Raw genomic sequence first — 11,533 nt, 5'->3', positions numbered from 1 at the left:
TAGGGTAGAGGCTGGCATTTGAAGGATTAGGTATTGGCCAAAGCTGGAGTGTGGATATCATAGGAGGTAATTCCATAGTCTCATCCAGTATTGTGAGTTAACATTTCTGCTAAATACACTATATATTGACAGCTTTATTAAAACCACTCAGCAAGAATTTCAATCAATTCAGGAAAATGCATATGAGTGTATTTTTAAGGTTAAACCTACAAACTATTAAATTTGGGGTTGCAACATCTTGCAAATAACTGATTTCAGACTAATATTCACAGCATCTGAACATCTGGACTACAATTCTACTCTAAAAAGTGATTATGTAAAAAATGTCAGATTATTTTATTGTGGTATATTCAGTCACATATACTAAGACTAAACTTTCTGCTTTTTTACTTCTGTTAACTCGACAGAGCCATGCTAAGACAATTGAATTATATTTCTTCTTGTTCATCATCTTCAAAATTATTTAGTAATTTCTGATTTGTTAAATTTATGTAACTCTATTTAAGGTACAGGTATCACTGAAACCATAATCTGGATTGTAAAATCTTTACTGTTGATGATGATGTACAATAAGGAAAATGCAGCTTGACTTTCAGATCCCACATTGAGTTTGCAAGGATTGCAGTTACACAAAAAACCTTTTACTTACAATCAAGTATGTGAGATGGGAATTAAGAAAAAATGAGAATCCCTGTCATTTTCAGTCATTTTTTCATAGCAGAACTTCTTGTAAAGTTGATTGTTTCTTCAGAACATTTTTTTTTGTTACTAGTATTCCATGCAAGAGTCTGCTTGAATAGTGATTAGTCCTTTCTGCAGTGAGGCATTCCAGAAAGTCAAGCAAAACATGTAATCTTCTATGATGACATGATGATTTTTTGACTTGGTTGTCAAAAAGTTACTTGCTTAGTAAGAGTAGAATTTTACAAGGCTCAGTCAAATTATTCTGTTATTCCAAGTCTAGCAAACCCTTACTACTATCTTTTGAAATTCAGTAAACATTACAGTTTTTTTTAAAATTGCCGAGAACGAATGTAATCAAATGTATAAAAAGCTATTTACTTTATTAGCTTTAATTTTTGTTTTACCTTCTACTATGGAGGTCTCCTTTTCCTTTTTGCCAAGCACCAATTGTTCCATTTCCTTCCTTAGGTCTTCCTGATTCAGGTTACATTCATCAAAAGCATCACTAACAAATTCTGATACACCTGGACTAGTAGAAATCTCTTCCTCGTCCTTGAATAAAATAAATTTTGATCATTCGAAAAGGAAAACACACTTGACAATCATTACTCTATGTGAACTTCTCTTCCATAGCTTAATGTAGTCAAATACAAATAAAAAAAATCTATTTTGTCAATTACCATATCTTCCTGTACAGAAAAAAACCATTTGATATACATTTTGAAGAAGGGACTAATTTCCATGTTACGTTTTTTTATTTTTCTACTAAGAATTGTAATTCAGTTTAGTAATCTCCAAAAACAGTGAAAAGATTAAAGTAATTTAATCGTAATAAGAATGTTTATATTAATTGTGGAGGAAGTTAAAAAATTAAACACTATCCATAAGAGGATGAGAGTTATAGTAGGATTGATCTCTGGAAACCTCTCCCCTGGTTTTAGTTAACAGAATAGAATTCACTGGTCTCATTTCTCTAATGTTCTGTACTGCCGTAAAGAAAAAGCTGTAGCTAGACTGCAGAATTAGATGTTGAACACTGAACTTTTTGGATATTCAGTTGTAAAGTAAGTTCTACTAGTATTAAGATATATGACAATATCGGCAAAACCACCAATCTATATTTAAAATAAGTATTACTCATGGTGTATTAAATGTTATTACTGCTTAGTAAATTTATAGCTCCAACTCTGTCTGAAAGAGTTTCCTGGCACCAATATTGCAATCCAAGATTAAGAATAAAGTCTTTAGTTCTCTTTATGATTTCTGCAGTGGCAAGCAAAATTGTTTTCAGTGTCATAATGACATAATGTTAAATCTTAGCAGAAGTCTCCAGAAATATCAGTATTGTACAGATAAATATTTTATTATGAAGCAAACCTGCTATCTCTAAATATAACAAAAAACCTCAAACTCACAGTTTGTGTGATCATACATTAAATGTAAATTTCATACACTGAACTTCAGATGTAGTATACAACCATTGTTACCTCTTGAGGTTTTAGCTGAGATTTGATTCCAACCGGTGGTGTTTTGGGCCGTACTGTTTCTAGGAAGAGAAAAAACCAGAAATTTGATATATTTTACTATTCTTAAATATCTCCAGAACTAATTTAAACTATGTAAGTATTAACTATGCAAGGAAATTTTCTATTAAAGGAGATACATTATATTTAAAGGTTGAGTTATGGGTGAAATATTTATCAAATAAGAATGAATTAACCAGAGAATGTTTTTTTCTACATTGATTCTATTTTTAAAATGAAATTTAAGATAAAATTCTGTAAGCAGTTGTACACTTATTATTTCAGACTAAGGGTAAGTCTACAGTAAGAACTTATTTCAAAATTATTCTATTTGAATTTTCGGAAGCTATTTTATACATTCGGTCTTCTATGTCCCCACTAAAGAGCGTGAATTCAGCAGATTGCGTCCACAGTACCAAGGCGAGCATCGAATGTCGGAGTGGTGCACTGTGGGTAGTTATCCCACAGTTCCCGCTGCCCATTGGAATTCTGGATTAAGCTCCCAGTGCATGATGGGGCAAAAACATTCTCGCGGGTGTTTCTGGGTGTGTGTCATCAGAAAGCTACGGCAGACCATCGTTTCGCACCTTCTTGGTGTGCAGATGCCATACTGCTTTCAGCAGACAGTGCACAGCTGCTCTCCTGCTACTATGAATCCACCTCCCCAACTCAACTCTGCTCGGTCATCGTGAACTGAGCAGCACAGTTTCCGCTTCCAACTCTGCTCTCCCGCTATTGCCATGCTTCCAAGCTTCTCCATGTTGTCTGTCCTGGGCTCCCTCCTCCGTGAAAGCCACAGAAGACAACCATTTTCAGCCTTTGTTCGGCTACCGTGAACCAAACAGCACAGCTTCTGCTGCCACTCTGCTCTCCTACATTTCGCGCCCTTTTTCCAGGATTACCTGTGCAGGCGCCATAGCCATGGAGCCCGATCAGATCTCCGCTGTAGTTTTGACCATTGTAAATACCTCGCGCATTATCCAGCAGTATGTGGGGTACCTGCAAAACTGGGTGAGGAAGCGATGACAGCGCAATTACTATAGTGATGAGGACATGGACACAGACGGCACAGCATGTGGCAATTGGTAGATCATGGTGCTGTTGGGCCAGGTTCATGCTGTGGAATGCCGATTCTGGGCCCGGGAAACACGCACAGACTGGTGGGAGCGCATAGTGTTGCGGGTATGGGATGATTCCCAGTGGCTGAGAAACTTTCGTATGCATAGGGCCACTTTCATGGAACTTTGTGACTTGCTGTCCCCTGCCCTGAAGCGCAAAGACACCAAAATGAGAGCAGCCCTCACAGTTGAGAAGCGAGTGGCCATAGCCCTGTGGAAGCTTGCAATGCTCGACAGCTACCTGACAGTTGGGAATCAGTTTGGAGTGGGGAAATCTACTATGGGGGCTGCTGTGCTGCAACTAGCCAACGCAATCATTGACCAGCTGCTATCAAGGGTAGTGACTCTGGGAAACGTGCAGGTCATAGTGGATGGCTTTAATGCGCTGGGGTTCCCTAACTGCGGCGGGGAGATAGACGGAACACATATCCCTATCTTGGCCCCGAAACACTGGGGCGGCCAGTACATAAACCGCAAGGAGTACTTTTCCATGGTGCTGCAAGCATCAACGTGGGATGGCCGGGAAAGGTGCATGACGCTTGCATCTTCAGGAAGGAACTTACTTCCCAGACAAGCAAATTACTGTTGGGGATGTTGAAATGCCTATAGTTATCCTTGGGGACCCAGTCTACCCCTTAATGCCATGGCTCATGAAGCCATACACAGGCACCCTGGACAGTAGTAAGGAGCAGTTCAACTATAGGCTTAGCAAGTGCAGAATGGTGGTAGAATGTGCATTTGGATGTTTGAAAGCGCGCTGGCGCAGTTTACTGACTCAGTTAGATCTCAGCACAACCAATATTCCAATTGTAATTGCTATTTGTTGTGTGCTCAACAATATCTGTCAGAGTAAGGGGGAGACGTTTATGGCAGGGTGAGAGGTTGAGGCAACTCGCCTGGTGGCCAGTTTCACACAGCCAGACAACAGGGCGATTAGAAGAGTGCAGCGGGGCGCACTGCACATCAGAAAAGCTTTGAAAGCCAGTTTCACGACTGGCCAGGGCGGTGTGAGAGTTGTGTTTGTTTCTCTTAAAGTTACCCGCCCCCTATATAAATATAAATATAAATATATATATATATATATATATATATATATAAAAGGAAATAAAGTCACAATTGTTTAGAAACCATTCTTTATTATTTGTTGCACAAAACACTGAGAGAAATCAGAAGCTAGATGGGAGTGGGAGGGGGATATTGGGTTATGGGGGTGGAGGAGGAGGGAAGGACAAAACCAGAAACCAAATCAAAATTTAGCATATGCCAGCTTTCTGCTGCTTGTGCAGTCCTCTGGGGTTGACTGTGTGGGTCCCCGTAGCCTACCTGCTGTGTTCTTGGGCATCTGGGTGAGGAGGCTATGGAACTTGGGGAGGAGAGACGGCAGTTGTTCAGGGGCTGCAGCGGCAGTCTGTGGTCTTGCTGCCTTTCCTGCATTAGATCCACCACACAGTGAAGCACGTCAGTTTGCTGCCCCATGAGCTTGACCACAGCATCGCATGCGTCCCTCCTCTCTTCGTATTCATGTAACGCTTTACGCGACTCCGCAATTGTTTGCCTCCACACATTCAACTGGGCCCTATCAGTGTGGGAGGACTGCACGAGCTCGGCAAACATGTAGTCCAGAGTTTGTTTTTTCCGCCTTCTAATCTGGACCAGCCTCTGGGACGGAGTAGATAGGGGCCACATTGAAACATTTTCACCTGCTGCAGGAGGAGAAAAAGGAAGGGTAGTATTTTAAAAGATACATTTTAGAGAACAAAGGGCACACTGTTTCTCAGTGAAACAGGCAATTCACAGTATACAGCACATGTTCTTTCTGTACAAGGTCTCATTTTGCCTCTTATACTGAAGTGCCTGCCACTTTGGTATGAGTAAGACATCACATGCGGCCAGGCAACAGAATTCAGCTTGCAGGCAGCGGCCAGGCAAAGAATTCAGCTTGGAGGCAGCCTGTGGGCTCTCTGGGATGATCACTTCACACAACATCCCATCCCCCACCACAAACACTGCAGGGCTCCGATGAGGCTCTGAGCAGGGATGAGCCCTTTAAACTAAACACGAACAGCCAAGCGTGGCTGGGTTTCCCCCACCCCCCCACTGCATTGCTCTGATCAAGCTCTCACTCACCAGAAGTGCCTTCTCCAGAGTCATGGTCCGGGAGCATGCTTTGGGAGTAGGGGGAGGCTACTGGCTTCAGCATTAAGAATAGTTCCTGGCTAGGGGGGAAAACAGATTCCCCACTTGCCGCCTGTGCACTGTCCTCCTCCTCCTCTTCGTCCTCCAAAAACTCATCCTCCTCGCTCCATGCTACTCCCCCCTTGCAGGTGTCCACGGACAGTGGTGGGGTAGTAGTGTCGTCACCCCCCAAAATTGCATGCAGCTCACGGTAGAAGCGGCATGTATGGGGCTGTGACCTAGAGCGCCTGTTCGCCTCCCTGGCTTTTTGGTACGCTTGCCCAAGCTCCTTGATTTTTGTACGACACTGTTTTGTGTCCCTTGAGTAGCCTCTTTCCGTCATGGCCCTGGAGACTTTAGCATACGTATTTGCGTTCTTTTTTTGGAACGTAGTTCTGCCATAACAGATTCGTCTCCCCAACATGCAATGAGATCCAGTACCTCCCGTTCGGAACATGCTGGAGCTCGTCTGTGAATCTGGGGCTGCGTGGTTGCCTGTGATGGTGGACTCTGCATGGTCGCCTGTGATGGTGGACTGTGCTGATGGTGACCAAACAGGAAATTCAAAAGTTCCCGGGGCTTTTACTGCCTACCTGGCTAGTGCATCGGAGTTTAGAGTGTTGTCCAGAGCGGTCACAAGGGAGCATTCTGGGGTAGCTCCCGGAGGCCAATATCGTCAAATTGCATCCACAGTACCTGTAATCTGAAACTGCAGTCTCGATTTTAGCGCTACTCCACTTGCCGAGGTGCAGTACAGAAATCAGAGTAAAGAGCCCTTTAAATCGAAGAAACTGGTTTGGTCGTGTGGACGGAACCAGTTTTATTTCGAGGTAACTCAGCTAATTCCGAAATAACAGCTTACTGTAGACCAGGCCTAAGGAAACATTGGCTAAATCAAACTGAAAAAACTCCCTACCAATAAATAAGTCAACTAAATAGATCAGTATCTGGGTGAGGCTTCCAGGCTTGTGATCTTTCTCACAAAGTCAATTAGAAGGTAAGATCCAAAATCTCCCTTTCTGAGAGGATTTTAGCAGTCTGGAATCTAGGCTACGCTAGAACTCCAGGTCAACCTCGGACAGGCTTACTGAAACAGAACAATTGGGAAGGGAAAAACATTTTGGATCACAACCCTTAGTATTTTGCATTCCAAGTTGCATCCAATCATATCAGTTTGGTAATGTCAAGTAAAGATGTAGACTGGCCCCTGCAACCCAGTTATTGCCTAGCACGCCACCACCACAGAGGGAGACACTTTTAGCCCATGAAATGACCTAAGGTAGGGGGCCCTCATGCTTAAAAGGCAAGGATACCCAACCATTGTGTGACATAAGGCTCTATTAATTCAGGTAAACAGCTTCTTTGTTATGAGCAAAATTTAATCTGAGAAAATCCTGGGTTCTGGACTAATAAAATATGAAGTGGTTTTGAGCCACAGCAGGTCCTAAGGAGAGAGAGAACAGATGGGGACAAAATGAGAGGCGATGCAGTGATCTCTATAAAAATGAGAGTTGACTTTGTGCAGAAACTTTTGCCTGTGAAATATCAGGAAGAGCGATTTACAAGAAAGTGCTACTAGTTATTCCAGCCTCCTAGTGCAGAAACAGCCTCAGAAAAGGTCAACTTAATTGAAAATCAAAATGGGAAAAGCAGACTCTGAAAACTCAAATTTATATTCCAACAAGCTGTGGTCTAGCAGCAATATTCTTAGCCATACTGAGAAACCTGGTTACTAGGATTGGGATCCAACTAGAAAACCCTCTGTGGAATACCTAATGTTCTCCAGAGTGTTGCCTGACCACTGAAAGGCCATTGAGCAGCCCCTTTATTTAACCTTAGCTAGAAGAACTCCAGCACATAGGAGACAGAGCAGAAGATGGCCCTCTCCACTTTGCTGAAAGGTAATGGGATATTCCTCCTGACCCCTCCCACTTGTGGTGTTATTTTGTTTGCAGAAGTCTTTTTAGATTTCAGCAAGTTGCAGAGTACCTTGTCTCCTATAGCCTTGTGAATTAAGGATTCTCTTTCAAATGCAAATGTAAAAGCCTAGACCTAGAAAGTGGGCAGAACTCCTGCAACAATGTCATGAGAAGTTGCAGTGCAAATTTAGGAGTGAGGGTTCCTTACAGAACAAAATTTTACACTGATACAGAAGATCAAGATTTTAAATCAGCAATTACTATTTCTATTGCATACTTTGAGCCTCCAGTCAAGTGTGTTAAGCACTGAATGAACAAATAAATGACCCAGACACTCCACCAAAGAGCTTATGATCTAAGACACTTTGTGTAAATTTGTTAAATGTCAGAATTTCTTTCATTTCAGTTCCCAATTAATTAGCCATAACATTAGCAGTTACTCCTCATTTGCTGAAGCTAGCTTTATGAAGCAGCAGGATATAGAAACAAAAATTAAATTAGAGACTTTTAGTAGTAACAAGAAAAGTGGAACCCAATAACCAGAGAATACATTTTTGCTGAACCAGGGAAACTTTAAAAATCCAAACTTTATACTATGTACAAGTTTAAAAAGTCAGTAGCAGGATTACAGTAGCATCTACAGTGGTAGGCAATATAAAAAACATACAAAACAGAAGACTATCTCTGCTTCCAAAGAGTTCATAATATAATTTAAGACAAATTGTAACAGGTGAATGTAATGAACAGTCAAAAGGAAAAGGAAACAGAGGACAAGGGAAACAATAGAAAGAATGCATATTTACAGAGCCAGCAAGGTACGTAGCTAGATGTTTGAGATGTCTTAAAAATAAAGGAGTACTTGTGGCACCTTAGAGACTAACGAATTTATTTGAGCATGAGCTTTCGTGAGCTACAGCTCACTTCATCAGATGCATACCGTGGAAAGTTTCCACGGTATGCATCTGATGAAGTGAGCTGTAGCTCACGAAAGCTCATGCTCAAATAAATTCGTTAGTCTCTAAGGTGCCACAAGTACTCCTTTTCTTTCTGCGAATACAGACTAACACGGCTGTTACTCTGAAACCTTAAAAATAAAATAACCTGAAAAAAAAAATCAACAAAATATTGGAAGTGTCTACCAGACTATCTTCCCAGCTGTTATCAGTTTCTCACAGGCATGATGGCAGGAGGGAGAATTGAAGAGGGATATAAAGGAATACTGTAGCTTCACAGAGTAGTTCAAGGGCGTATGCCATGCATAAAAGGTACTGTGGAAGAACTCACAAAGGTTTTTGTGAGAGAAACAGATAACTGAGGTTAGTCTTCTTGGTGATATGGAGAAGTGATGTGATAAGAGGTAAGAGCAAGCAAGCAGGGGGGCGCTTACACAAAGGGTGTTAAAAGATAAAGACAAAAATCATTTGATGTGGCGGTGATGGAGTTAGTGGAGGGACATGTTCAAAGAGATCAACCAGGAAGATGATCTTAGTAACTGCATCTGAATGGACCTGAAAGGAGTGAAGATGGGAGATGAAGAGGCCCTAAGATCTGGTCATGGCCTGGATGTATAGGGCTAGATGGAGGGGAGAGTCAGTAATACCACCCAGTTTACAAGTATTATTAACTGGGTAGATCATGATGTTGTTAGTAAAGGAGAAAAAAAGGAAGTAGGGAGGAATGTGGTACACGGTTTTGGCCATGCTAAATTTAAGTTGATGACAAGACATCCAGCCTCATGCAGAGATACAGAACTGGATGGAGGGAGATAGGTTTGTATTGGAGAGGTAGATTTGTGAGTCATTGGCAGAGAAGACAGTTGAAACCATTTGAGAAGATGAGATTGCACTGAGAGTGAGCGTGGATGGACAAGAGGAGGAAGCCAAGGGCAGATCTCTCAGGACCACCATGAAAAGTGGAAGAGAAGAGAAGGACCCACTGAAAGAGACACTGAAGAAGTGGTCACACATCTGAGAGAAGAACAGAGCTGTGAAAGCCAAAAGAGGATGAAGTTTCAAGGAGGAAATCATCATAAATGATTTTAAAAAGTAGGTTAAGAGGTTAAGGAGGATGAGTATGGTGTATAGATCCTGAGAACTGGCCAAGAGGGGGCAGAGACCTTGGTGAGAGCAGTTTCAGCAAAGTGAAGAGGGTGGAAAACAGATTAGAGGGGATTCAAGGTTGGAGATGGAGGCGTTGAACTTCAGGCAATGGTTGTAGGTAGTGCACTCAGCGAATTCAGAGGTGAATGGGAGATGATGAGACAGTAGTTGGAGAAGAAGGTGGGGTCAAGGGTATCTTTTTTAAAGGATACATATCATATATAGAAAAATCAGCACCTATATTAGAAGTTTAGCTAAACTGAACGCAACATTCAAAACAGATTTTTTTTCCCTCAAAAACAAAGCTGAAGAGAAATTAAACATCTTAATCAAATAATCTGAAAACAAACAAAAACTAAAATACAAAAGTATTTCCTGAAAAAAAGCTATTAAAGGGATACTGCCAACTTAAAAAAACCCACTTGTCTGATTTTAAAAAAAAAAACCTTTACTTGTTACAGCCAAGATTACTGTGTTTATAAAACACCAAATTTTAACAGAAGAACTAGGTGGAATGTGTAGTAATACCTCAAACTAACTTTTTTTTTTTTAAATAAACTGAGTACATTTTAACGATGTATCTATACCTGAATCAACTTCAGCACTCTTTTGATGAAAACAGCCTCTCTTTAATTATACATAGAAGAGAGGGCAATATTTACAGTGAATCAGTAGATTAAAAAAACCAAAACCCTCTAAGTTTATCTTAAGAGGGATCTGTTTTTGAAACACTTTTTCAAGAAACCTCCTGTATATGGTACAAGCAAGTTGCAAACTAAAAAACGTATAGGTCATCTGATGCATATAGATACTAAGAAATGTGACAGAGTGGATTGTTCATAGTGAGCTGCTTATTCAAAACAAATACTTTCTGTACCTGTCAGCTGTATATCCTCTTTCCTGCCATTGTTCTCCTCCTTTCCTACAACTTGCTGTTGAGCAGCCAGTGCAGTGAGCTGTGCAGACTGTTTAATTAGGGAGACCCGGTAGAAATAATTTCTCCAAAACACCTCCTCCTTTACACTAAAGAAAAACACAAATATAGGTTTTTATGACTACATAGCTTTAACGACTACATTTGATTTGTGGAAAGTTTACAGTTCGTCGCAAGCAAGGTAGAAAAAACGGAGACACTGAAAGCTACTGTAGTCAAAGCTAGTGTCATGGCTTACAGGAGTAAGGGCAGAGTTTTGTTTCCACCTTCTCAAGTGTCTGGAGTACTCGGAAGTGTAACCAAAGCTTTGAATTCCCTGACATATGGATACACAGTTTAAAAAAACAACCACTACAAGAGTCTCCCGCCTCTTAAGTTACTGTTGCATATTTACCACTTAAAATGGAGTTAACAGTGTATTTTCTTAGGAAAAAAAATTAGCATAATAAACAAGCTGATGTACATTAATTATCTTCAAAAGACCATACTACCAACTCCTACTTTTCAGTGAGGCAAAACAAAACCACATGAATCCCAGCTCTAGTCTTGGCTTATCTCCCCTCTCCAAAGTCTCATCCCCTTTGATAAGGTACAACCACTTTGCCTGGGCTGGGCTACTAGTGGGATCAGAGCTCTACTAGCTTTGTGGAGAGCAGCAGATCTGGGATAAAAGGAATACTATTTGCTCCCTCTGTACAGCACTGCTCCCTCATGGTGTTGCACCAACAGACATGGTGTCTTACATTTTTTTCTTGCTTGTTGAATTTATATTACAAAGTTTAAAACCGTTTTCAAGGTATGCTTTAGTTACACCTAAAGTAGCTGCAACATGCAATATTCTCTGTGCATCAGCTGCGTAAAGCAGTCCTTAACTAAAGGTCCAAACCTACATACATCACTAAAGTCAATGGAATGTCTCATAAAAAGCAAGCACTTACAAAATTGTGTCCCTATGATACTAAATGCCCTAGAGTGAGCTGGATGTAACCAATGTTCCCTCTAATTTTTTCCATCCATGTGCGGAATTAATTTTATGTGCACCAATATCAAGGTAATATGTGGATGTGCGCAACCAGTAGAA

General features: G+C 41.0%; 2 protein-coding genes across 3 annotated transcripts in view; both read right to left on the bottom strand.

Moving 5' to 3' along the window:
• Positions 1–11,533, bottom strand: part of SYAP1 (synapse associated protein 1) — a 34,990-nt gene that overhangs the window by 1,696 nt on the left and 21,761 nt on the right. Inside the window, exons 6-8 of the mRNA XM_077816277.1 lie at positions 10,396–10,541; positions 2,172–2,230; positions 1,089–1,236 (exon numbers count right to left, since the gene is read on the bottom strand). Coding sequence (XP_077672403.1) covers positions 1,089–1,236; positions 2,172–2,230; positions 10,396–10,541 — 353 coding nt within the window. The remainder of the gene's footprint in view (positions 1–1,088; positions 1,237–2,171; positions 2,231–10,395; positions 10,542–11,533) is intronic.
• Positions 4,475–10,381, bottom strand: LOC144264534 (uncharacterized). 2 transcript variants are annotated; one of them, XM_077816289.1, is made up of 3 exons: positions 8,504–10,381; positions 5,453–8,259; positions 4,475–5,028 (listed from the first exon to the last, which is right to left on the bottom strand). In XM_077816289.1, the coding sequence occupies exons 2-3, from the start codon at positions 5,955–5,957 to the stop codon at positions 4,499–4,501; spliced, it is 1,035 nt and encodes a 344-aa protein (XP_077672415.1). In that variant the 5' UTR covers positions 5,958–8,259; positions 8,504–10,381; the 3' UTR covers positions 4,475–4,498. The 2 variants fall into 2 exon arrangements, with proteins under 2 accessions (XP_077672415.1, XP_077672424.1); XM_077816298.1 differs by having other exon boundaries at positions 4,475–5,025.

This window comes from Eretmochelys imbricata, chromosome 1 (assembly GCF_965152235.1).
Source record: "Eretmochelys imbricata isolate rEreImb1 chromosome 1, rEreImb1.hap1, whole genome shotgun sequence".
NCBI classification, from domain to species: domain Eukaryota; kingdom Metazoa; phylum Chordata; order Testudines; family Cheloniidae; genus Eretmochelys; species Eretmochelys imbricata.
The sequence above is the reverse complement of the archived record's forward strand: the minus strand, read 5'-3'. Positions and strand labels throughout refer to the sequence as shown.

What these genes read in the sequence shown, in the direction of transcription:
- LOC144264534 (XM_077816289.1), bottom strand. Translation starts at nt 5,957, where the DNA reads ATGTTCCGAACGGGAGGTACTGGATCTCATTGCATGTTGGGGAGACGA. An exon ending in CTCTGGAGAAGGCACTTCTG is followed by an intron (nt 5,029 to 5,452) that starts GTGAGTGAGAGC and finishes CTCCTCCTGCAG; the next exon opens with CAGGTGAAAATGTTTCAATG.